The sequence below is a fragment of the Diplotaxodon limnothrissa genome, linkage group LG2 (assembly GCF_057381915.1).
Source record: "Diplotaxodon limnothrissa isolate DT_005_m linkage group LG2, D_limnothrissa_male_GT1.1, whole genome shotgun sequence".
NCBI classification, from domain to species: domain Eukaryota; kingdom Metazoa; phylum Chordata; class Actinopteri; order Cichliformes; family Cichlidae; genus Diplotaxodon; species Diplotaxodon limnothrissa.
Genome location: NC_140597.1, coordinates 10717704 through 10743479, shown reverse-complemented (window position 1 = coordinate 10743479; position 25776 = coordinate 10717704). Strand labels below are relative to the sequence as shown.

Here is a 25776-nt window from a genome sequence, read left to right as displayed (position 1 = left end):
CTTACAGTTCAACATGTCAACCCAGGAAGTCGTGACGCCGTCATAGATCAAAGACTAGTTCACGATCACAGCCATTGATCTGTCGCTTCATTGTTTACAAACGTAACACTGATGTAGCGGTGAGACTGCGGTAAAGAGATGAAAATCGAGCCGTGACTAAATGGCACGAGACCAATGGTGACAGCACAAAACACTGGGTCTTTTATTTTGAAAATAACCAGATTATTTTAAGATCACGGAGGTAATCTGGAGTAAAATCACATTTTTATGTGACCTGCGTGAACTCAGGTGACGTGTAAGGAGAGTCCATCTTCAGGACGCTGTAGCTTAATCATGGGAAAGATCTGAGCAGAGGGGGAGTTGGGGTCGCCTGATGATTCTGTTGATCCGATGTTTTTAGATGAATAAAGAAAGTGATTGACAGCTGTGTAAACACCTGTACGGTATCAATTTTTTGTTTAGTTTTAAAATTGGGATCTTAAACACAGTATTCCTTTTCCTGACCGTTTAGACAGAAGAAGAACCAATAAAAGAGCTAATCAATACCTGCAGAAATGAAGCAAAAAAAAAAAAAGGAGGCGTGGCTACAAACAGCGAGTCCTTCAGGGTTCAATGCCACAGAGCGGCAGCAGAAAGTCGCTCCGATGTGTGCTTCAAACGTTGCTATAGAAACAAAGATTTTTAAAAAAGTCCATCCACACTTCTTCCTCAGTTTCAGATGTTCTCACGGCGTTGTCGTCTTCACCTTCTTCTCCGCTTTGCTTTGCTCCTTCTCCAGGTATTTCTGAAAAACAAAACAAACTTCAGTTTGTTTGGTGGAACCGTGTGTCAGATGTGTGGAGCTGATTCAGGCTCAAAGGTCATGTGTGGGTGGAGCTATGAGTGGGGCGGGTTCTCACCTGGAGCTTGTCGTAGTGCGCCTGGCTGCTGCAGTGCGTCTTCTTCGCTGTGTCTTCGTTGGAGTAAAACAGGAAACAGATGCGGCAGTAAAAACCTGCTTTCACATGTTCGACACCTGCAGGAAAACAACAATCGTATTGATGATGACGCCTTTTTTTTTTTTTTTTTTTTTTTAAAACATAAACCAGCCAACTGCCTGGTGATCAGAAAGTGTCCTCACCAATGGGCGTGTTGGGGTCGTACGGTGGAAGCGGCATAGACGCCACGCTGGGTTTGTTCTCAGCAGGAGGAGGAGCCTCGGTCTCCCCGCTCTGATTGGTCGATGTCTCCATCTGCTCCACCAGCTCCTCCTGTTTCTCCTGAGAGGAGAGAATTTGTTTAATCCAACTGTATTTTAAGTAATCAATAATCACGCCGTTATCGGTCATTAAAGATCTTCAGAAACGACTCACGTCCTCGCTGCTCCTCTCAGCAGAAACTTCAGGAACTTTCTCCGCGGCCGACTTTTCTTCCACCGCTGTCTCTTCGCTCACATCAGGGGTCTCCATTTCCTCCTCCTGCTGCTTCTCCTCCTTCTGATTCTCCACATCCTCCTTTTTCTCCTCCTCCACCTCTGGTTGGGCCTCCTCTTTAGGTTTCTTGGCTGGTGGTTCCTCGGCATCTTTCGAGAACTTTTGTGGCGAGTCGTCACTCGCTCTCTTCACGGTGTTCGGCGTTCGATGGCTGAGTGAACACAGTGAGATGAGACAGAGCGTTTAATGTGACACAAACACAAACTCCCAGCATGCACCTCAGTATGCTCTTCACCACAGCCTCAAAAACAGGACTGCAGATAAAACTGAACAGAACCTTTGGACTAACAAGGTGTGACCCTTGGTCAAAGCTTTAAAATGTGATGTTTCATCAACACTACAGAATAGTCGTCTGACCCGACAGTCAGCTGGTCCCAAGGCTTTCATAGAACCTCAACAAAGCTTATAAAACATCAGAAAGAGTTGTTTGACTTTTCACCATCGAATGTTTTTCTCAAAATTAGCAAACCAAAGAGTGAAAATCCCTGGCCGACATTAGAGGGCAGGCTCTCGGGACACTTCAACATAAAAACAGTATTTAAAGTTTAAACAAGTCGAAGTTTTCATGACTGAATTGTTTTTTAAGTTTTGTGATAATTTTTTTTGTTTCCTGCACAGTGATGACATCATGCACTCAGATGTCAGCCTGGAGATCATTCTGGAAATACAGGATTTTCCAGCAGTTAATGGCAGAAACATGTTCCAGCGACAGTTCCTGCTGCTTGTGGTAAAAGAGTGTTTCTAGATTGGTTGTAGTTTTTATTTGGTCGCCAGTCGAACAGCCGTTAGTGGTGACTCATGCACCCAGGGGCCACAGAAGACGACGATGACGCTCACCCGTGTTTCAGTTGCTTGTACTTCCTGCTCACGTAGATGGTCAGGCGCTTCCCGTTTAACTTTGGCGACTTCGCTTTATAATCGGCAGCCATCTTCTCGGCATCCTCGGCATTGTACATCTCGAGGAAACACTGAGGAAAAATGTTGGACAGTTTTAAAGCAGCAGTAATTAAACGGATTCAGTTCAGGCGTGCGGTTGCCCTGGTTCTGTACCTCTCTCCGGATCCTGTTCAGGAAGTACTTTTTGACCTTGCCAAATGGCTCGGCGAACTTCAGGATTTCCTCGTCTGTGTATTTGCTGTTGGGGAGCTGACCGATGTACACCACCTTGCTGGAACCGGACTGAACAGCAAGCAGAAAAGAAAACGTGATCAAATCAAAGAAAGGAGTGGGGGAAATTCAAAAGGTCTCAAAATTAATTCATTATAATCCTAAAGGCTGCCGTAAAACAGACGTTACTGATGCAAACTGAGCTTTATAGAACCTTAAATACACTCTGAATCAGTTAATCTAGCTCATAATCTGGATTAAGAGTATTTATATAAATCTCTTAATCCAGAGTGACCGTAGATTTATTGAGGAAGCATTGAAGCTATTTTTTTGATATGTGGAGAATTTAACTTCAGACACTTCCTAAGCAAAACTGACTATTCATCCACTGCCCTGTTGTCCATCGTTACCAACATGAAGCATACTGGGAGTAATCCTTGAAGCCCTTTTCTAAACTGGAGTAGTTGCTGTCATGTTTCAAATGTTATGAGGGAAAGAGTGTGAAATATACAGACTCTCGTGCAGAAGGTCAAACATCTCGCTTCGATGTTCACAATGTTTCAGACCTCGTCTGTATTTACAGGGATCAGAAATGACCTTAAAACTCAAGATGAGGAGTTCAGTTCCCTTAAATACTTTCTCACTCCATACTAAAAGTCTAACATGTTACAGTCAGATCATCAGCCTGCTTTTGTAGTTTAAAACTGGTTAAAAGAGACTCTGAGCAAATGAGTCTTCCGCTGCTTCTTTAAACAATCAACAAAATCAAGACAGTGCAAAGATGGAGGTAAGGCATTCCACAATCTGGGGTTAAAAGGAGATTGTGGGACCATTAACAGCCTTTGTCTTCTGTGGGGATATGAGATTTTGGCCATATCGCACAGCCCTACGAGAAGCTCAGAAATATACGCTGGAGATTAAAACTGGGGGCTGCCTTTATCTTCACCAGTTTTTTGGATTTTAGATGGCCGATGTTTCACGTGGTGCATTTCATTTGTTCGTGGCTCAGTTCTGTGACAGAGCAGACTCAGACACATGAATAGAGGTTTCAAACATGTCTGACAAAGTCAAACAAAGTCGCGTGGTGTAATGAAATAAAACCAGCCGAATGCTCACCTGGATGGTGGGGTAGCTCATGGAGTGACTGATCCTCACCGGCCGCCCGCACACCGACGCCGTGATGTTCCCGTTGTAGAAGTTGGCCATCGCCCGTGCTTCTTCTTCTGTGGCGAACTGAAGGAACGCCTTACAAGGGAGAGGAGACAAACAAAGAGGGGTTTAAACGGCACAGAACAAATGTCTGTAACGCGTACGCCTTAACCTTAAAAGATGCTTCACAAGTGACTGAAAGGAGCTCTCAGTTTTACTGATTTTCAAAATTAATCTCTAATTTTAAATATTTTAAATACTGTGAGTGAGTTCTGGAGTACCTCGGGTCTCAGGTCCAGCACCAGGTGTTTGACCACCTTCCCGAAAGGCTGGGCGAGTTTCAGCAGCTCGTTGAGGTACTGGTACCCTCGCCTGAAGCCGACGATGTTCACCACCCTCATACCCTGATGGGAGGAGCAAGAATTGAGGAATTCCAGTGAAACAGAGTGAATGAAAACAGGTTTCTGAACAAAAGTTATGTTGGAAATCTCAAAATGTCTGAAGCTAGCGCAATTACATACAAAAGCAAGGATATTATGGATCAAAAACCATTATTAATGCAAAATTTTCCTCTGTGTGGAGGTTTGAGCAAACACCATTATAAACATATTGATTATTATAAACTCAGAGTATTTATCAAAGTAAACGCGTCTGACGAAGCACTAAATAGAGTTAGAGTGACAGTGTGACCTCAGAGGATCAGATTTAGAGGGAGTGTCATGCAGCTGAGATGCAGTGATCCACGGAAACATGAAGTCAAATATTAAAGGTATCAGAGCGACGGCGCTCGGGTACGTACCCCTCGCCTCGTGTTGTCTGCAGAGAAGAGGAGACACAAACAGAGAGGAAGATGTGCGTTAATTTCAAACACCTTTTTGTTGATTGAAGACATCGTCCTCACATCCATGAAGGAAAATGACTTTTTAAGGAAAAGCTGGTGCTGCAGCACATTACAGGTACAAGTGTTAACTTTGATCTCTAAATATTGATCTGATCAGGTACCGATATTGTCCGACTCTCCATGGGCTTCGTCGTTGTCTTCCTCCAGCTCGTCCAGCGTCACAAAGTCCTCCATGTTCTCTGGGAAGTCCTGCTGGAAGAGACATCATTAACACACCTGTGCCACTCCTGGATTACAGACTGAAGGACAGAGCAGGTGCATCACCTCTTCTTCGGGTAGATCTCCCTCCGCTGCCTCCGGCGCCTCTGAGCTCTCTGCCGCCTCCATGTTCGCCTCCTCTTTGCTCTCGTGCTCCTCGGCCGAAGTTTCTGTTTCTGCCGCTTCCGTTTGTGGCTCTGACTCCGCCTCCTGCTTGACCTCACTCGTGTCTCCAGGTGTGTCATCAGTGACATCATCAGTAACCTGTGTGCAGTTCGGTTTAATTCCAGGAATCACTTTTGGCTTTAATATATTTTTCTTCATCTTTTTTGTTTTCTCACCTTCTCCTCCTCTTTCTTCTCCTCCTCCTCCTCCTGTCGAGCATCCTCAGACTCCTCTACCGTCAAATTCACAGACTCTGCTCCCTCTGACTCCTCCCCCTCTCCATCAGTTGCTGCCTGCTCCCCCCCCTCCCCATCCTCCCCTCCTTCCATCACACCTGAGACTTCCTTCTCCTCCTCCTCTTCCTCCTCCTCCTCTGGCTCTGCCTTCACTTTCTTCTCCTCTTTCTCTTCCTCCTCCTTCTTCTCCTCCTCCTTCTCCTCCCTCTTCTTGTCTTCTTTGGACCTGGAGGTGGATGATTTGGATAAGGTGGTTTTGGAGGAGGTCCTGGTTCCAGTGCCGGAGGAGGTGGAGTTGGCTTTGCCACTCTTCCTGTTCGAAGCGTCTCCTCCGCCCTTCCTTGCGTTCACACTGCGTGAAGCACAGAAGCATTAATGCATTACTGACTTAACTTTTCTTACTCAAGTTAGCTTTATTACTTATTTACTTTCTATAATTACTTTTTTTTGGTCAAATTTACTTTATTTTCTTTACTTGCTTTTTGTTAACTTAATCCAAGTTACAAAATTCTGTTAGTGTTTCCTACTGCACAGAAGAGGAAAGAGTCCTGCACCAGGTCACAGACAATGTCACGGCCATCACGCGTCTGAGGTACTCACTTGAGGGTTTTGTACTTGGTGCAGACATTGAGGCGGATCCGTCTTCCTCGGATGGTGAGGGGGTTCACAGTGTAATACTTCACCAGCATCTCTGCATCCTCTGCAGTTCCCAGCTGGATAAATGCCTGCACACATGGAAAGTCAGACTCATTTTAGCTCATGGAGGGCGTACAGGCCAATTTTGTGACCAATAAAAAAAAAACAAAAAAAAAAAAACACACTTTCCACACTATCCACAATCACGAAAAGCAGCATTAAAAAAACATTAATGAATAACTGAATGTTAGTTAGAACTACCAGACCACATGGCTGACATGCCAGGTTTAAGCAACACTGGTGTCTGAAAAATTTTGGGGTGGTGGTCGAGGGATGAGAAGTTTGGATCCAGACAGATCCCTGCTCGACTTTTAAGGCTTCAAACTTTCCTTTTTGCTAAAGCTTAAAGTCAGCGATGGCACCAGTACCTGGTCTGTTAAGAAGAGGTGTTTCTCCACAACACCAAAGCGCTCAGCAATGGTCAGCAGCTCCTTCTTCTTCTCATCCTCGCGGGGCAGGTTGGAGAAAAAAACTACCTTGCTGGCTTGACCTTTGACCTCCCTCACAGGTCTGTCCATCAGTCGATCCATCGGTCGGTCCATCGATCGCTCGTCTTTCTGAGGGTCAAAAACGGAAACCTGTGAGGGTCTGAGTGTGTCAGAAAGCAGTGAGTTTTATTTAACCGGCGAGGGCAACATTACCTCGATGAACATGAGGGTCTGGGACAGGTAGAAGGAGATGGATTTGCCGTACAGAGATGCCGGGTGCTGTTTGTAGTAGTTCACCACATCCAGAGCTTCTTCATGAGTGCTCATCTCCAGAAAAGCCTGATGGACACAGATATTAGACTTCAGGTCTTACTGTGAAACAGGAAACAGGTCAGATCCTGTGGTTTGTGATCTTTAGGACGACGATACTGAAGCTTGGCTCGTTTCTGTAAAGTGTGAGGGCTTGGACTGAGCGATGGTCAAAGTTTTTCCTCTATACAGACTTTCTGGGGAAGTTTTTCCTTAAGTTCAAGTCACCCTTCTCTTTTTTGGTTTATTTGGTGCGCTTGTTTAAAAATCCTTCTGAAAAATCAACCCTTATTTGACCCGTTTAACTTTATGAGTTATGTGACATATTCAGCTTAATTTAAATAAAATTTGTAGTTAACATTTTGTTCTTTTTTAAACTTTGATTATATTTGATCCAGACATCATTTTTTGCCATTTATGTAGATTTTAACTTGCTGCAGTCAGTACGTTATTAACTTATACTGAATTTTAGTTTGATTTTTATTAAGCTCACTTTGTTTTATTGAAGCATATATTATTATTATTATTATTATTATTATTATATTACACCATTTTATTTAAGATGCGCTAACGTGATATTTCTTTTTCTCTCCTTTTTAAAAAACATTTTGAAAATTGTTCTTCTGAGTCAGAGCAAAACACAAATACTTCAAACAACACATCAAAAAAATTATTTGTATTTTCTTAAAAAGAAGAAGAAAAAAGAAAAAGTCCAGACATCTGACACATCTTCGACTGACTGACCTTCCTATGACTCATTAGTCTTCCCTTTCTGATTTATATTAAATTACATGAGTCGTCACATTTAAAATCAATCGCTACCTCCGACCCAATCCCGACAGAATCAGCTAACCTCGCAAAGCCCAGCAAAATCTTACCTTCACACAATGAATATTTCCAGTTACAGCCCTCAGAGTTCATAGGGGTGCTCAGAATTTTGCACTTTTAATTTGTGTTATTATTTTTACTTTAATTTCATGAGTACAGCTGGTTTCCACATCAAATTCATGTGAGTGTCCCAATCTAAAGCCAAAATCTGTTTGTTTTTTTGTTCCCTATGATTTTTAAAAATTATTAAAAGGTATTTTTTCCCTTCCTCAGATTTGAAATGAATGAAGTGGAAACAGCGAGGTGAGCTGTCCTACCTTGTTCTTGAGGATGAGGTGCTCCCTCAGGCAGCCGAAGCGCTCAGCGAAGGCGAACAGGGTCTTGTTGCTGAGAGGCTTCCTGTCGTATTTCACCACCACCACCCTGCTCCTCAGCTGAGGACACGACATTTAACACTGCTGCACCGTCACTGAAGCACCACAAAGCTTTTCAAAGATATTCTGGATGACGTGAACTTTTAAACAATGTGTTTGGCACAGAGGGAGGAAATATGTTTACTGAAACCCTCTGAAATCCACAGGGTCAGAGACACAGCAGGTGACACAAGCGTTCAGACTGACCTTATTCAGACCCAGCTGTCCAGGACCTCCACCTCCACCTGACACAGAAAAACACAATGTTTAGGCCACCAATTTAGGATCTTTTAAGTGACCAAAATGACCATGCAGGGTTTTTATTTTATACAGAAATAAACTTTTTAAAGGCTCTGATTACATTAAATTAGGGTTGTGCGATATGACCAAAATATCGCAAAAACATTTCCCATCCTGATAACACTTTATATCACAAAATAGCGCATTTTCTGTAAATGCTGTGAATCTCGGGCAACTCGATTTGCGTGAAGTATACCTGGAGCACACGACGCCTGAATCTATACATTTTTAGATAGAAGCTGTAATGCCTGCCATTTTCATTGTGAGTATTTATTACATGGCGTGCTGCTGGGAAAAGCCTGTTCTAATGTTTGAGTCTAAAGATTATTTTGAGCACCTGACTTCTCTTTTTTATCTGTGATGGTTTTTGTGCCCGAACATTTTCAGAGCAATTATTTAATAAGTAATGTAAGTCAGCAAGTAAATAAAGTAAGATAAGTAAGTACAGTAACAAAAGTATAGTAAGTACACTAACCAAATTAATAAGGTAAGTATAACAAGTAAAGTAAGAAAGCTGAGTAAAGTAAGCCAAGTAGAGCAACTATAGTTTATTTATTTTACTCACTAAAGTGATCACAGTAAGTAAAGTACACTAAATACAGTGAGTACAATAAACAGTAAATGAAGTGAGAAGAGTAAAGAAAATATGGTAAAGTAAGTACAGCTAATAAAGTGAGTAAAGTCTGACAAGGAAGAAAACAAATTACAGGAAGAAAAGCAAAAGTAAAACATGTTTAGTTTTGCTACTTATCTTACTTAAATAGAGTAAGTATGTACAGTCAGTAAATAAACAGAAATAGTAAAAGTAAAGTTAAATAATGAAGTCATTAAGTAAGACAAGTAAACTAAATAAACAAAGGAGTACACTGAGTACATTGAAAAAAGTAAGCAAAGAAAGTAAAGTTAACAAAGTACAGAGAGTTAAATAAGTCAGTAAGTAAAGGACGGTAAGAGTAAAACTACATTAAAGAAAATACTGGCAGCAGCCTCTGCCACCTCTCAGCCTCCTAGTAGATGCACCTATGGTATGAATTTCAAAATCCTGCATCACCTTGTTCTCAAATTGTTCAAACCTAAGTCAAGTCCATGAGAAAAATAAGAAAGCTCTGGCTGATTCATTCAGATAAGTAAAGTAGGTAACAAAACTAGGTGTAGTAAGAAAAGAATGTGCGTAAGTAAAGAAGGTAAAGTAAGATATGTAAAACAAGTACCGCTAGTAAATGAGGGAAAATAAGAACTAGGTAAGTAAGTAAAGTAAGTACAGTATGTACAGTAAGATAAGTAAAGTAAATAAGACAGACAACTAAGTATTGAAACAAAATTAAAGATAATTTACTTAATTCCTTTAATTACATAAGTATAGTAATTAAATGAGTATATTATAATAAGCTAAAGTAACTAAATTAAATTGAGTAAAAAGACTAAGCTAAGGATGCAAGTGAAGTCAGTACATTAAATGAACAAATAAATGTTCATTATATTAAAAAAAATGATGGATTTAAAATATCACGATCGGCCCTTTAGAATTTTAAAAAATACATAAGGACAAGTTAAGACGATTTATGTCCTGGAGTGGACTAAAACCTCCAGCAATAATGATAACAGTAATAATTAGAAGAAGAAAAAGGCATCTGCATGTATCTTACCCCAGCTCGAGGACATCCCTCCCATTGGTCCTGAAGACATGGGGGCGGGACCCAGCAGCCCTGCAGACAGGTTGGGGGTCTCTGACAGACCTCCACTGGAAATAAATGAACTAGGGTGTGAGTCAGTTATCAAACATCTGGATTATTAGAACAAAATATAATATGATGTAATACAATATAAAAATTACTCAATTAGCACAAACAAGCTATAGAAGCTGCAAAGAGTCTGTGAACCCCAGAATTTGATTTTTTATGATATGATGTCTGATTCTCAACTGCAGTCTATCACAGATTTTACTTTAATTTGAAGTATTAAAGTATTTTTACTTCCAGTGTGTGAACAGACTGAAGTGTAATGTCCCCCTCAGTTGCCTGTAGCAGCATGTGGGCCGACTCTGCTAGTCCATGTCATGATTTCACTTCTGAGTTCTTCAATGACAGCACAAGCTAACTTAGAAATGCTAGTGCTATCATTGCTATCACTTAGCTTAGAAATGGAGTCCACAATTCAGTCATGATTACAGAGAGCAGCAGATGAATTATTTTCTACACTATAATTACTGTTTTGCTAACAGTATCAGTGTCTCTTACCCTCTGCCTGAGCCCATACCGGGATCCCACTCAGGATACCTAAAAGAAAAAACAAACAAACAAAAAAACATTCACACAATATTAAACATCTATTAAAGAGGGAAAGACCTCCGAGTTCAATCCAGCATAAACCAAGTAGGTGACACATCTTGACTGACTGCAGATGGTTTCAATGTTTTGGCTCACTGTTGTGTATTAAGAGCGACTCACATGTCAAGAAGCTGCCGTCTGTTTTCAGCATGGCGGAGTCCATTAATGTGTTGATTCCACTCCTACAAACACATCTAGAGAATGAGTGACGCTCAAACACTTTCATTTCCTAACATGGAACCTCTATATTAAAGGTCCAGTTCAAACAGTTATTAACCTTAAGTGGTTCATTCAGAAAAGCACCCAGGGAATTGTTTTTATTTTGTTTTTTAAACTAAGTAAAAAATATATATATATTATCACCTGTTACTTAAAGGGTATGATAAAATGGTTCCTGTACCGTTTTAAAAATTAAAGGAGTGCTTTTTAAGATCTTTTAGAAATGACTTAAAAAAAGAAATGAAAAACAGCATTTGATGCCTTTTTTCCAAGAAAAGAAAAGGGTAATGTGGATCTTTTTGGATTCTAAACTGGCTAGACAAAACAGTAACAGTCACTGATTTTAAGAAGGTTATAAAATACCATGTGTATATTTCTCAAATCTTTAGCAAAGGCTTGGGAAATAGAACATTTTAAGACCATTTTAATTCCTTTTTTAAAAGTTCATACTTAATGCCCCAGAAGAAACCCTGACACCACAAACTAAAGAAAAACAAACACAAGACCCCAGCTGCCAAAAGTCTCACAGGTTTAAAAGCTGCCAATTCGATAAGTCCATGAATGTGTGAGGAGCTTTAAATGTTTCATGTTGGAGACACAAGGAGCAAATCAAGATCCTCCCAGGACTTTGTTAAAGCTAATGAAGTGAAAAGATCAAGTATATCAGACTGAATGTGTAACATGAACAGCTTTACCAGCTCATGTGAACAGATACTAATTATAAAAAGAGATTTTTGGTTTAATTGGATGACCGCTGGAAAGATCCAAATCTAACTGGTCAATGCTGGAGAGCTTCAGCTGAGAAAATGGAGACAGGGAACATGCTGTGAGGAGATACAACAAGGAAATTATATGAAGTAAACCGGACCTGAATCAGCGCCTGTCACTGACTGAAGGAAGACTGGAGCTCAAACAATTACAGTTAGTCCGAGAAGAAAAGAGGAAGCAGGTTGGACGTACTCACCATGGTGGAATGAACGTCAAAGTCACAAAGAGAACACACGTGGGGGAACATGGGGGGCATGACTCCCAAGAAGTCTTGGACTTTTCCGTTTGACGGGGAGCCCATCCTCCTCTGCATAAAGACTGGCTCAGACGGGCCCATGCCGAGCCCACTGCGGTGGGAAAGCTCAGAGTATGGCCTCTCTCTGCTCCCACCTCCACCGCTGTAATTTAAGCCGTAGCTCCGGCCGGAGGAGACGTCCTGCAGGGAGCTGTACCCAAAGTCTGTGGAGGACTTGGCTGAACCTTGTCCCAGAGAAGAACCGCCCATCCTCCCCACGTGTCCCTCTTCCCAGCTTCCTCCTCGATACGCAGCATCAGAGGACATGGCCGCCCGCCGCTCTCCTGCTTCCCCCTTGCGACTCTTCAGCTGTCTGAGGATGTGTGGCAGCGTCTCCACACTGATCTCCTCCTCAGGGATTTCAGCCAGAGCGTCCAGGTCAGAGGGCGACAGCCCCAAACTGGCAAACAGCTTCATGGTGCTGCCAAGATTGCTGGTGCTGCCGCCACCGCCGCTGCCACGTCGGGACATCTGCCCGCTGCCGTCCTGGCCCTCCATGCCCATGCCCACACCCACACCCATTGGTCTGTTGGGACGCTGCTCGTTCATGTTGAAGTTCAAGGTTTCTGCAGCGGCCAGGAGCCCCCGACCCACAGCGAAGTGTTTCTGAGCACCGTCAGCCTGCGTCTTCTGAGACATGATATCAAAAAGTCTGTCCCGCTCTCTGGATTCAGCACAGAGAGCCAAGATAAAGAAGGAAACAGGCGCTGGAAAGTTCTTCAAAGATGACAGGAACTTAATGTGGTCAAAGAGAGCAGGAGCTCCTTTTCTTCTGTGGTGGCAAGTCTTATTTCTGCTGAGACACAATGAGGTAGAAAAAGCTTCAAACAAAGCCTCTCCTAAGAAAACAGGAGCCAGTGGAGGCCCTGAGCAACAGACGGAGGAGCACGACTCTGATCTTTACTGCAAAGGGAACATAGGAGGCGGTTAAAGGAGGAGAGAGAGAAAGATTCACCTCAGCCCAGCAGGAGGAACATGACCTGATGCAAACAGAGTGATGGAGACCGCCTCACTGAGGAAGAGAAACTCTGAGTCCACGAAAACATCGACAAGAGGCGAGATTACAACGAGCCTCTGAGTGAATCACAGCCTGACACAGACCAGGAGTAACATCTGTGCAGGTACAGTGAGAGGAGAAGGAAAGCTGCAGCAAACACGCCTACGGGGGAGGGGCTAACAGCTAAACTAAGCTAAATGCGCTAATATCATCCATAAACACTACTCTGTTTAGCCTGACATGTTTTAACTAAAAGCATAGATAATTAAAACTAGGCGTCCAAAAGTGAGTAAAAGCAGACCGACAATGACTCAGACAAGCTGTGTAGCTAAGGTAGCTAACATTGCTAACACACGTCGCCTGCTACATGCTAACACTAGAATAGGTAAAACCCTTCAATTATCTGATATTTAACGTGCAAACTGTACATGAAGCTGTTGATATATAACGTGTATAATGAGGATTAATCTGTAGACACAGACGCTCTTACCCTTTCTCCAAAACCTTTTAGATCAGTTATTTATGAGCCTGCGTGAGAGACAACCGCACACTACGAAGTATCGCGATATTTCGTCTCAACTCACAGCGGGTTTTACTGAGGTTTCTCCGCTCTTCGCGGTTCTTTTTCTTCTTTCTAGTGCAAATAGAGGGCTCGGCAAGTTCTTCTGTCTTTATTACTAGTTAATTAAACTACTCTTATCATCAGCAAGACCGAAGAGCTGGAAGGACAGTTAGGGCTTGTGAATAAAGTTTAAACAATGGACTCTCCCCCCGTGCTCCGTTTAATGGTACGTCTCAGTACGATCACGTGTCTGAATGTAACGATCAAACAAAAGGTGTCTGTTCAGTTTGTATGAAAGCTCAAAAATCTGCAGCCAGTTTTAAATACATCATTTAAATACATCATCTTGAATGTCATCTTTTTGTAATTTTAGGATAATAAAAAAATAAGAGGAGAAAGGAAATAAATCTCCTTCGTTCACATTTATTTTAGCTTCACAGGTTTACTTATTTTTGCTTAAACATCTTGTTTTTCTGAACAGCAGCATCAGTCAAACTAGAGGAAGGTAGTGAGGAAAACTGTTGAGAGAATGAGGTTGATTACCTGGCAGAAAATAATCCAGGTAGATGGATCACCTGATCAACCGGGTAAATTACAGTGGAAGCCCAGCCAACCACATGCTGCCTCATGCAGAAGTAAAATTTTTTGCCCTTTATGTGGTACTGAAACTGAAAATTATCAAAGAAAAACTGATGTCTTTGAAAAAAAAAAAAAAAATCTTTTTATTATTTTTGGAACAAAAAACTACAAAAAGCTAACCCTAAATAAATAAAAATACAAGATAAAAATGTCTATTTTAACAAAATTCTAACACATTTTATTGAGAAACCAAGAACAAAATCAAGTCCGTTTCAGACGTTAAACAAATATTCACATCTATGAGTCTTAAAAAAATAATTTATTGTTCAGATGTTAGTTTGAAAAACCAGATGTTTCAAAAATCAAAGGAAAAACCTGCACAGGCAAAATGTTTTTATACTGTTTGGTCAACATTTTGTTTTGTCTAATCAATAACATAACTAATCAATAACAGAGTCTTTGAGGCTTTAAGCCCACAGAGCAGCAGCAGGAAGTCACTCAGATGTGTGTTTCACACATGGCTAAAGAAACAAAATTAAAACCTTAAAAAAAAAATCTGACATTCACGTCTCTTCCTCAGCTTCAGGTGTTCTCAGGTCGGCAGCGCCTTCTTCTCTGCTTTGCTCTGCTCCTTCTCCAGGTGTTTCTGAAAACAAACATATGCTGTAATGTGGGCGGGGCAGTGTCGCATATGTACTTCAGGTATGTTATAATGTGGCTAGGTCTAAGGTGTATCATTATGTGGGCACCTGCAGCTTGTTGTAGTGAGCTTGGCTGCTGCAGTGCATCTTCTTCGCCGTGTCTTCGTTGGAGTAAAACAGGAAACAGATGCGGCAGTAAAACCCCGCCTTCACGTGTTCGATACCTGAAATAGTAACAATGACGATGATGACGGCAAGTTTTTTTTTACGTGAACCTGACGATGACCTGGCGAAGCTTTCTCACCGATGGGTGTGGAGGGATCGTACAGCGGCAGGGGCAGAGACGCTGTGCTGGCTTTGTTCGCAGCGACAGGAACAGCCTCTGTCTGCTCATTCTGATTAGTCGATGTCTCCATCTGCGAAAATAAAAGAGAAAAACAAAAGATTCGTCTTGTTTACCTGTTTTATTTCAAATCAAAATTTAAAAACAAAGTTTCCCCATTGTTAGCATGTTAGCAATTAGCTCAAATCTCTGGTCAGTTGATGGAAAGATGTTTAAATGAATTCGATGTCACCGAAGTCGTCTTTGATTGAACGTTTCAATAACGAGCTGTACAAACGACTCACGTCCTCGCTGTCCTTCAGCTTCTCAGCACCCAAATTTTCATCCATCACCGTCTCTTCACCACTGACTTCACAGCTCTGCACTTCCTCCTCCTTTTTCTCCTCTTCCTCTTGTTTGACCTCCTCTTTGGGCTTCTTCCCTGGAGGCTCCTCGCTGTCATGGGAGGATTTTAGTGGCGGGCTCTCGCTCGCTCTCTTCTTGGTGTTCGGCACTCTATGGCTTAATGGACAGACGTGATTGAGGGGTTCAGAGGCTTCAGCTTAAAGCAAAGTACATCCACAAGCTGTAAAAGACAGGTGTCATCTCCAGGTTTACATTTAGATAAAAGGCCTGAAGACGACTGCTGCTGTGAAGAGAAACTAATAAATCAGACTCGTGCAGCGAGCACACAAGAAGTAAAAGAAGAAACTCACCCGTGTTTGAGCTGCTTGTACTTCCTGCTCACGTAGAGGGTCAGGCGCTTCCCGCTGAATCTCAGTGGCTTCGCTTTATAATCGGCAGCCATCTTCTCTGCGTCCTCGGCATTACACATCTCGAGGAAACACTGAGGACAAGCATCAGACGGCTTTAAAGCAGCAGGAGTTATGTGGATTCAGGTAGGACGTGCATTTGTCCCAGTTCCGTACCTCTCTCCGGATCCTGTTCAGGAAGTACTTCTTGACCATCCCATATGGTTCGGCGAGCTTCAGGACCTCCTCGTCCGTGTATTTGCTGTTGGGGATCTGCCCGATGTACACCACCTTGCTGGAACCGGACTGAACAGCAAACACAGAGAAAATGAGCCCACAAAGAAGAAAACAAACACCGACTGTCCTCATACGGTCGTGTTTCTTTTATCTGACAAATGTCACAAATATCACATTTTTACTGGCCCACAATAACATCCACATCTTCTCTGATCCTGCTTCCTGTCACCGATTTCCAGTGTAAGTCACAATTCATTTTAGTTTTACTATAAACATAAAGCCCAACACAGCCAGGCATCTGCTTATGTAGCAGACCTGCTGAAACCTTAAAACAGCAGTTTGATCATCTGATCAGAATCTTTTAATTGATCCATGATCTTATTGTAAATCCAGAGCCGATCACACTTCGAGGTTGTAGCTCGTAAACATTGGAACAGCTGAATCTGGGGTTTGTTTTAAATGACTGCTCAAAGATAATTTTACTTATTTATTTTTTATATTTTAGCTTTAACCAATGACCACTGCAGTCTGGCTAAGGTGTATGTATTTAGAACATTTTAGACACAAACCTTATTCTCAGGTTTCAAATTTTGTAGAAATTAATAAATCAGATGAAAACATAACATGGAGGTTAAAAAAATTTTAAATAAATCACCTGGATGGTGGGGTAGCTCATGGAGTGACTGATCTTCACCGTCCGCCCGCACACTGACGCCGTGATGTTCCCGTTGTAGAAGTTGGCCATCGCCCGTGCTTCTTCTTCTGTGGCAAACTGAAGGAACGCCTGACGAGGGAGAGGAGACAATGCGATATTCAAAAATACTTTTCAGGAAATATCCAACTACTTCAATTGGATGCAGGTTCGTTTACCACTTCTATATTTACCACTTCTCCAAATTTGCATTTGGAACATTTTTCAACTGATGTTTGAAAAAGTTGCTTTACTGGTGTGATACAAATGTCCAGGATTAAACTTTCACTTAACACTGAACAGAGTACCTCGGGTCTCAGGTCCAGCACCAGGTGTTTGACCACCTTCCCGAAAGGCTGGGCGAGTTTCAGCAGCTCGTTGAGGTACTGGTACCCTCGCCTGAAGCCGACGATGTTCACCACCCTCATACCCTGATGGGAGGAGCAAGAATTGAGGAATTCCAGTGAAACAGAGTGAATGAAAACAGGTTTCTGAACACAGATTATGTTGGAAATCTCATAAAATGTCGAAAGTAGTGCAATTTCATATAAAACTAAAGTTATTGTGAATCAAAAGTTCAATTGCAGTTGAACTTTGTCAATCTCCCCTCACTCACAAACTATTTGAACTATTCAACTTGAGGGAGTCATTAATTCACCAATGAGCTCTCCACCCTTCAGTTGTAAAACAATAGACCACAGAAAAGGTCAAAATATTTCAAATGTATTAATAAAGTGAAAAACTGAGATTCTTGAGATGCAGTGATCCACAGAAACATGAAGTCAAATATTAAAGGTATCAGAGCGACGGCGCTCGGGTACGTACCCCTCGCCTCGTGTTGTCTGCAGAGAAGAGGAGACACAAACAGAGAGGAAGATGTGCGTTAATTTCAAACACCTTTTTGTTGATTGAAGACATCGTCCTCACATCCATGAAGGAAAATGACTTTTTTAAGGAAAAGCTGGTGCTGCAGCACATTACAGGTACAAGTGTTAACTTTGATCTCTAAATATTGATCTGATCAGGTACCGATATTGTCCGACTCTCCATGGGCTTCGTCGTTGTCTTCCTCCAGCTCGTCCAGCGTCACAAAGTCCTCCATGTTCTCTGGGAAGTCCTGCTGGAAGAGACATCATTAACACACCTGTGCCACTCCTGGATTACAGACTGAAGGACAGAGCAGGTGCATCACCTCTTCTTCGGGTAGATCTCCCTCCGCTGCCTCTGGAGCCTCCGAGCTCTCTGCCGCCTCCATGTTCATCTCCCCTTTGCCCTTGTGCTCCTCGGCCAAGGTTTCTGCTTGTGGCTCTGACTCGGCCTCCTGCTTTACCTCACCCGTGTCTCCAGGTGTGTCATTAGTGACATCATCGGTAACCTGTGTGCAGTTCGGTTTAATTCCAGGAATCACTTTTGGCTTTAATATTTGTTTCAACTTTTTTGTTTTCTCACCTTCTCCTCCTCCTGTCGAGCATCCTCAGACTCCTCTACCGTCTCCTTCACAGACTCTTCTCCCTTAGGCTCGTCGTCCTTCTCCTTGCCATCAGGTACCTGCTCCTGCTTCTCCTTGCCATCAGGTACCTGCTCCTGCTTCTCCTTGCCATCAGGTACCTGCTCCTCCTTCTCCTTGCCATCAGGTACCTGCTCCTCCTTCTCCTTGCCATCAGGTACCTGCTCCTCCTTCTCCTCGCCATCAGGTACCTGATCCTCCTTCTCCTCGCCATCAGGTACCTGCTCCTGCTTCTCCTCGCCATCAGGTGCCTGCTCCTGCTCCTCCTCGCCATCAGGTGCCTGCTCCTGCTCCTCCTTGCCATCAGGTGCCTGCTCCTGCTCCTCCTCGCCATCAGGTACCTGCTCCTCCTTCTCCTCGCCATCAGGTGCCTGCTCCTCCTCCTCCTCGCCATCAGGTGCCTGCTGCTCTTCTCCGTCCTCCCTTCCTTCCATCACTCCTGACACTTCCTCGTCCTCCTCCTCTGTTACCATCTTCACTTTGTCCTTCTCTTCCTTATTTTCCTGTCTGCTCCTGGAGCTGGATGAGGAGGTTTTGGAGTTGGAGGACTCGGCTCTGCCATTCTTCTGGCTCGAACTGTCTCCTCCGCCCTGTTTGTGCTTCACACTGTATGAACGAGTGTGTATGAGTTTAAGCTTCCATGTGTATCCTGACATATATACACTGTGTTAGCAGTTAGCCAGCTAACACCACCTCTCATAACGAGGTCAGAGATGATGTTCAATTTCTAACTTTTAATAAAGAGTCGGGTTTGCTCACTGGCTAATCTGGAGCTACTTCTGCTGACACCCTGCTGTTTTCAACATGACGTCTGCTATGATCTACGAAAGCTGAAATATCATGGATCAGCTGTGCTGCACCAGTTTAAAGTCTGTGACACAGAGGAACAGGAACAACCATTGGTACCCTGCATGTTTTCTTATAATTGACTTGACAGAACTTGAAAAAATGCATTCTGGGTACATTTTCACAGCTCGTATCACCACAATTTAGAGCAGGGGTGTCAAACATATGGCCTGGGGGCCAGAATCAGCCTGGCAAACACTCCAATCTGGCCCACTGGATGGCTTTGGAACATCTGGAGGAAGATCTTTAAGTGTCTTTTCATAAGTTTTGCAGCTTTAACTACTGATACAGATGCTCCCCATACCCGTCCATTTTTCTTATATTAAAATATCTCATGGATTAGATACATAGTTATGGTTCTGCACATCGGCAGAAAGGAGAGTTCTGGTCAGGTAACTGTCTTTTATGTCATTTATTTCCCACAACCTCCAGTCAAAGGGTGTATCTGTCCCTTTCACTGCATTTCATTCATGTATGTGTTTACAGTTCCTACACCATGTCATGGTAGCAGTGTCTGAAGCCGGGCACTCACTTGAGGGTTTTGTATTTGGTGCAGATGTTGAGACGAACTATTCTCCCATTGAAGACGAGGGGGTTCTCGGTGTAATGATTCACCAGCATCTCTGCGTCCTCCACAGTTGCCAGCTGAATAAACGCCTGGACACACAGACGAACACAAAAGCAGCCATCATTCAAACTTATTCACCTTATCACAGACTATACTCAGCCAAATCTGATCTCCACACTTTCTGTAGTAATGCTGGCATCACATGAGCACTCAAAGAGTAGCAGTGTTTCTTGCTCTGTCTTGATGATGGTCAATCATCCAGGTAAGTAAATCTCCAAAAGTTGATTCTGTTCATCTGGACGTAGCGTTTTGTGGGAGAAACGTTTCGTCACTCATCCAAGTGACTTCTTCAGTCTCAGCTGACTGCAGGTTTCCCCAGTCTTATAAACAGTACATTTGCATAATGACTGAAACCAGGCCACTTAAGGAACAATGGGCTGGGAGGTCAGTTCCTTAATCTTAATTATGCAAATTCTCATGACCATTGATCTACAACCACTGACCAAAGCTCACTGATCAAAGACCACTGATCAATGGCCATGAGTACCATTCACAGAGAGTTGGGGAATGGCTGCAATCACAGCATTGTAAGATGGTGAAAGATGTACCCTTAGGCCCCCTCCTCGATTCAGAGATGGTTTTTCCCTTTTCACGTAAATGGCCTCCTTGACTCCGCACTCAAACCAGCGTTCCTCCCTGTCCAGGATGTGTACATCCTCATCATTGAAAGAGTGTCCAATGGCCTGTAGGTGTAAATAGACTGCAGAGTCCTGACCTGACGAGGTAGCTCTTCTGTGATGTGCCATCCACTTCGCCAGAGGTTGTTTGGTTCCCCTGATGTATAAGGCTGTTTATAAGGCTGGGGAAACCTGCAGTCAGCTGAGACTGAAGAAATCACTTGGATGAGTGACGAAATGTTTCTCCCTCAAAACGCTACGTCCAGATGAACAAAATCAACTTTTGGAGTTTCCTGCTCTGGTTTATTTACCCGGTCGGTTAAGAAGAGGTGTTTCTCAACCACACCGAAGCATTCGGCGAGGGTCAGCAGCTCCTGTTTCTTCTCGTCCTCTCGGGGCAGATGGTAGAAGAAGACCACCTTGCTGCCTTGACTTTTGACCTCTTTCTCAGGTTTGTCTATCGGCCGCTCCACCCGCCGGGTCATCGGTTGGTCCCCTGGTCGGTCTACCGGCCGCTTTGTCAGTCGGTCCATCAGTCGATCCATTGGTCGCTCGTCCTTCTGCAGGTTAGAAACAGAAACTTCTGAGGATCTGAGTCTGTGGGGAAGCGGTGAGTTTTATTTAGCAAGCGAGGGGATGTTACCTCAATGAACATGAGGGTCTGGGACAGGTACAGGGTGACGGGTTTGCCGTACGACAACGGTGGATGCTGCTGGTAGTAGTTTACCACGTCCAGAGCTTCTTCATGTGTGCTCATCTCCAGAAAAGCCTGATGGTCACAAAGATTAGACTTCAATGCTGAAATTCAGTTTTCCTCAGAGAGGTTTGCTTTAAGTTTCACAACCACGTATTTAATGTTGTTATTACTGGATTATATTTAGACTTCTTTAATCCCCAGCTATCTATAGTCTCTTATCACAAGCTCAGTCTGACTCCATTTCTACCATCTTGGACTGCAGCTGGTGCCAGCAGTCCTCCTCCTGGTGTGGAGATCCTCTGTGAGTGGGTTCAGCTCAGCGAGGCTGCGAAGGAGAATGAGTACTACCAGCTGCAGTTTCAGATTGAGGAGATGAAGTTCATGTGCAGGATGAAAGAGTGTGAGGCAGCTGATTGTATTGTTCAGTTACATTTATGAAGAAGAAAGTTTAACTAATGTCTACATCTAAGTTAGAAGTAACTGAGGTGGAAACAGCGAGGTGAGTTTTCCTACCTTGTTCTTGAGGATGAGGTGCTCCCTCAGGCAGCCGAAGCGCTCAACGAGGGCGAACAGGGTCTTGTCGCTGAGAGGCTTCTTTTCATATTTCACCACCACCACCCTGCTCCTCAGCTGAGGACACGACACATAGTCTTTACTGAAACGAGCTGAGCTCTGCAGAAATGAGCTGATCCACAGGAAGACACAGCAGAGAGACAGAGGAGGTCAGACTCACCTTATTCTGTCCCAATGAACCGGAACCACGTCCTCCACCTACTCCTGACACACAAACACACCGATGTTCGCACATGACCAAAGACAGATTTCAAAAGGTGTCTGCAGCTTTCTGAGGGCACTAAACAGCTGGGTCTCTTAACCCTCACCCACTCTTTCTAATGGCTCTCTGTATTTACTGTACCTGAGCTTTTTAACCATTTTTATCCCAAAGTCAGCAAGCGTGGCACATAAATGTAACACTGAGCTCACAGGAGAACCAGACTTGATCAGTTGGAAGTTAAAGACTTGACGTCAGCTGTCTGAAACCATCTTTATGAATAAAATAGTGACTCCCCGCACAGAGAGAAAGTGACAAATGACTTAAAATAATACTAATAGTATTAATAGTGATAAAATAAGACATCTGTGGGTCCCTCACCTCCACCCCAGCTCGAGGACATCCCTGCCATTGGTCCTGAAGACATGGGGGCTGGTCCCAGCAGTCCTGCAGACAGGTTGGGGGTCTCCCAAGGACGACCACTGGAATTAAAAACATGAGATCGTCAGTTATCAGACACCTGGATTATTAACACACAACACAAAGCTTTGTTAACACCAGGCCACAGAGACAGTGTGTGAACCCTCTGGAGGCAGGAGAGTTTCTGAATCTTTATCTAATCTAATGAAGCCCATCTGACCAAACAGGAAGTTGCCTGTCAGGTGTACAGTATGCTTGCTGCTCTCTCTGCTGCTGTGGCCCATACATGACATACAATGCAAACAACAGAAAGACAAATCAGTGCAGGACAATCTGTTTGGGCACAGCTGTCAGTAATAACACTTTTCCGAGGTTAGGTCGAGGTCCTTTAGGACTCTAAATCTAACATCTCAAACACTAAATGAGGAGCTTAATGTTAGCATCTCTTACCCTCTGCCTGGGCCCATACCAGGGTCCCACTCTGGATACCTGAAAAACAACATTCAGTGTTACACATCTGATAAAGAGGAACAGACCTCAAAGGAACATTTAGTCAACAACGATGAGCTGAATGATTACAACCTCCTGCTGAGGTCAAAGAGAGATCGGTACTACGGAACAGGATTTCATCTCATTCGTGTAACTTCAGGGTTAACCTTAAATTTTCTGTACTACAAAGGTCGGTTTACTTCGTACCAGGTACGTCATAAACGAATCTGACTAACGCCAGAGTCATCCCCGTCCAGCGCTGGGATTTTGGAGGGCTGCACAGGAGCACGTTTGCGTTGGTTTGGGTACTGAAACTCTAAAAACCAACCTAATTTCTTCTGATGTGAACATGCTGTTAACAGATTTATAACTTAATCTGTTTTGGCTCACTGTTGTGTATTAAGAGCAACTCACATGTCCAGAAGGTGCCGTCTGTTTTCAGCATGGCGGAGTCCATTAACGTGTTGGTTCCACTCCTACAAACACAAACAGAGCATTACTGACACTCAACAGGCCGTTTCTCCTAAAATACAACCTGTATATTAAAGGAACAGTTCACACAGTTATTAACCTTCATAGCGTCACCCAGACAATCACTTAGGACCAGATTTACTAAGAATTTAAATGCACTTCATCAGGTTTCCATTTTAAAACCAAAAATTCATGATTAAGATCTTTTTAAGACCTACAAAAACAAATAATTCATTATATTTTGTGTGCAATAATCACTATAACAGACAGTATTTGATGCTTTCTTAAGCCATCAGTGACAGTCATACAGGCAAGAAGAGCTCACCCGCATATCTTCAAACCTGCTCACTGTGTGACTTTGGTCAGTAGATTACGAACTTCCTGTTGATTTTTGGTAAATTATGTTTTTGTCAGCATTGAAAAGAACCATGTTAAAAATTTTTGCTTTAAAGCCAAAAAGTGTACATTTCTTCTCAGAGAGAATTTAAATTTCCAAATTCGAGTGATAATCGATTAAATCCTTCTTTCTCACTCCTGACACCACAAACTAAAGAAAAACAAACACAAGACCCCTGCTGCCAAAAGTCTCACAGGTTTAAAAGCCGCCAATTCGATAAGTCCATGAATGTGTGAGTGTGAAAAGTGAAAAGATCAAGTATATCAGACTGAATGTGTAACATGAACAGCTTTACCAGCTCATGTGAACAGATACTAATTATAAAAAGAGATTTTTGGTTTAATTGGATGACCGCTGGAAAGATCCAAATCTAACTGGTCAATGCTGGAGAGCTTCAGCTGAGAAAATGGAGACAGGGAACATGCTGTGAGGAGATACAACAAGGAAATTATATGAAGTAAACCGGACCTGAATCAGCGCCTGTCACTGACTGAAGGAAGACTGGAGCTCAAACAATTACAGTTAGTCCGAGAAGAAAAGAGGAAGCAGGTTGGACGTACTCACCATGGTGGAATGAACGTCAAAGTCACAAAGAGAACACACGTGGGGGAACATGGGGGGCATGACTCCCAAGAAGTCTTGGACTTTTCCGTTTGACGGGGAGCCCATCCTCCTCTGCATAAAGACTGGCTCAGACGGGCCCATGCCGAGCCCACTGCGGTGGGAAAGCTCAGAGTATGGCCTCTCTCTGCTCCCACCTCCACCGCTGTAATTTAAGCCGTAGCCCCGGCCGGAGGAGACGTCCTGCAGGGAGCTGTACCCAAAGTCTGTGGAGGACTTGGCTGAACCTTGTCCCAGAGAAGAACCACCCATCCTCCCCACGTGTCCCTCTTCCCAGCTTCCTCCTCGATACGCAGCATCAGAGGACATGGCCGCCCGCCGCTCTCCTGCTTCCCCCTTGCGACTCTTCAGCTGTCTGAGGATGTGTGGCAGCGTCTCCACACTGATCTCCTCCTCAGGGATTTCAGCCAGAGCGTCCAGGTCAGAGGGCGACAGCCCCAAACTGGCAAACAGCTTCATGGTGCTGCCAAGATTGCTGGTGCTGCCGCCACCGCCACGTCGGGGCATCTGCCCGCTGCCGTCCTGGCCCTCCATGCCCATGCCCACACCCACACCCATTGGTCTGTTGGGACGCTGCTCGTTCATGTTGAAGTTCAAGGTTTCTGCAGTGGCCAGGAGCCCCCGACCCACAGCGAAGTGTTTCTGAGCGCCGTCAGCCTGCGTCTTCTGAGACATGATATCAAAAATTCTGTCCCGCTCTCTGGATTCAGCACAGAGAGCCAAGATAAAGAAGGAAACAGGCGCTGGAAAGGTCTTCAAAGATGACAGGAACTTAATGTGGTCAAAGAGAGCAGGAGCTCCTTTTCTTCTGTGGTGGCAAGTCTTATTTCTGCTGAGACACAATGAGGTAGAAAAAGCTTCAAACAAAGCCTCTCCTAAGAAAACAGGAGCCAGTGGAGGCCCTGAGCAACAGACGGAGGAGCACGACTCTGATCTTTACTGCAAAGGGAACATAGGAGGCGGTTAAAGGAGGAGAGAGAGAAAGATTCACCTCAGCCCAGCAGGAGGAACATGACCTGATGCAAACAGAGTGATGGAGACCGCCTCACTGAGGAAGAGAAACTCTGAGTCCACGAAAACATCGACAAGAGGCGAGATTACAACGAGCCTCTGAGTGAATCACAGCCTGACACAGACCAGGAGTAACATCTTTGCAGGTACAGTGAGAGGAGAAGGAAAGGTGTACCAAACACGCTTTACGGGTCGAGCTAACAGCGCTATGATGTCTACGTTGTTTAACCTGACATGTTAACTAAAAGATTAAGTACGCTGTCATTAATGAGAAAAATGAAACCAAAAACGACTCAGATAAGCTGCGCAGCTAACTTTGCTAACATACATGTCCTCCTACCTGCCAACACTGGCATAGCTAACAGCCTTAAGTTATCTGATATTTAACGTGCAAACTGTGGATGAAGCTGTTAACTGTGCATTTACGTGTATAATATGATTTATCTGTAATTACGGACACTCTTACCCTTTCTCCAACACCCGATCGCAGCTGATTAGTAAATAGCACGAGACGGGTGACCAAACTACAGCATGTGAAGTATCGCGATGTTTCCTCTCCTCCTGCATCAGGCGGTGTTTTTGTTTCTGTTCGCTGCTTAAACGTTTTCTATGAAAATAGCTATTAACACAACACACACTTAGCTCCTCTATATTAATAATTTCTCTCAGGTTCTCTTATCACTATAGAGGATATGTATTTGGTTTAAA

General features: G+C 43.5%; 2 protein-coding genes across 3 annotated transcripts; both read right to left on the bottom strand.

Moving 5' to 3' along the window:
• Positions 1–570: 570 nt before the first annotated feature.
• On the bottom strand, positions 571–12512 carry LOC146638244 (uncharacterized). The gene is made up of 21 exons (XM_085360639.1): positions 11713–12512; positions 10650–10711; positions 10440–10478; positions 9849–9943; positions 8110–8147; positions 7807–7923; positions 6566–6691; positions 6293–6481; positions 5829–5953; positions 5169–5580; positions 4894–5091; positions 4731–4818; positions 4528–4544; positions 4010–4132; positions 3696–3824; positions 2523–2651; positions 2310–2440; positions 1353–1623; positions 1121–1259; positions 900–1015; positions 571–784 (listed from the first exon to the last, which is right to left on the bottom strand). The coding sequence occupies exons 1-21, from the start codon at positions 12448–12450 to the stop codon at positions 725–727; spliced, it is 3342 nt and encodes a 1113-aa protein (XP_085216765.1). The 5' UTR covers positions 12451–12512; the 3' UTR covers positions 571–724.
• A 1767-nt stretch (positions 12513–14279) lies between these two features.
• LOC146638243 (uncharacterized) lies at positions 14280–25635 on the bottom strand. 2 transcript variants are annotated; one of them, XM_085367041.1, is made up of 22 exons: positions 25535–25635; positions 24001–24886; positions 22983–23044; positions 22530–22568; positions 22041–22141; positions 21621–21664; positions 21401–21517; positions 20834–20959; positions 20502–20750; positions 19478–19602; positions 18042–18705; positions 17785–17967; positions 17622–17709; positions 17418–17434; positions 16901–17023; positions 16557–16685; positions 15842–15970; positions 15629–15759; positions 15218–15434; positions 14895–15006; positions 14699–14814; positions 14280–14595 (listed from the first exon to the last, which is right to left on the bottom strand). In XM_085367041.1, exons 1-22 carry the CDS (start codon positions 25633–25635, stop codon positions 14542–14544), a joined length of 3813 nt encoding a protein of 1270 aa, XP_085223167.1. In that variant the 3' UTR covers positions 14280–14541. The 2 variants fall into 2 exon arrangements, with proteins under 2 accessions (XP_085223167.1, XP_085223175.1); XM_085367049.1 differs by lacking the exon at positions 25535–25635 and adding an exon at positions 25049–25176.
• Between the last annotated feature and the right edge of the window lie 141 nt (positions 25636–25776).

Bases quoted from the DNA above. Each gene is read 5' to 3' on its own strand.
- LOC146638244 (XM_085360639.1), bottom strand. From the start codon at position 12,450: ATGTCTCAGAAGACGCAGGCTGACGGTGCTCAGAAACACTTCGCTGTG. The intron at 6,482-6,565 runs GTAATGTTGCCC...TTTGACCCTCAG, and splicing joins AGACCCTCATGTTCATCGAG to AAAGACGAGCGATCGATGGA. The intron at 1,260-1,352 runs GTGAGTCGTTTC...CTCTCCTCTCAG, and splicing joins CTGAGAGGAGCAGCGAGGAC to GAGAAACAGGAGGAGCTGGT.
- LOC146638243 (XM_085367041.1), bottom strand. From the start codon at position 25,635: ATGCAGGAGGAGAGGAAACATCGCGATACTTCACATGCTGTAGTTTGG. The intron at 24,887-25,534 runs GTAAGAGTGTCC...GTGTCTCAGCAG, and splicing joins GATCGGGTGTTGGAGAAAGG to AAATAAGACTTGCCACCACA. The intron at 14,815-14,894 runs GTGAGAAAGCTT...TTACTATTTCAG, and splicing joins CGATCCCTCCACACCCATCG to GTATCGAACACGTGAAGGCG.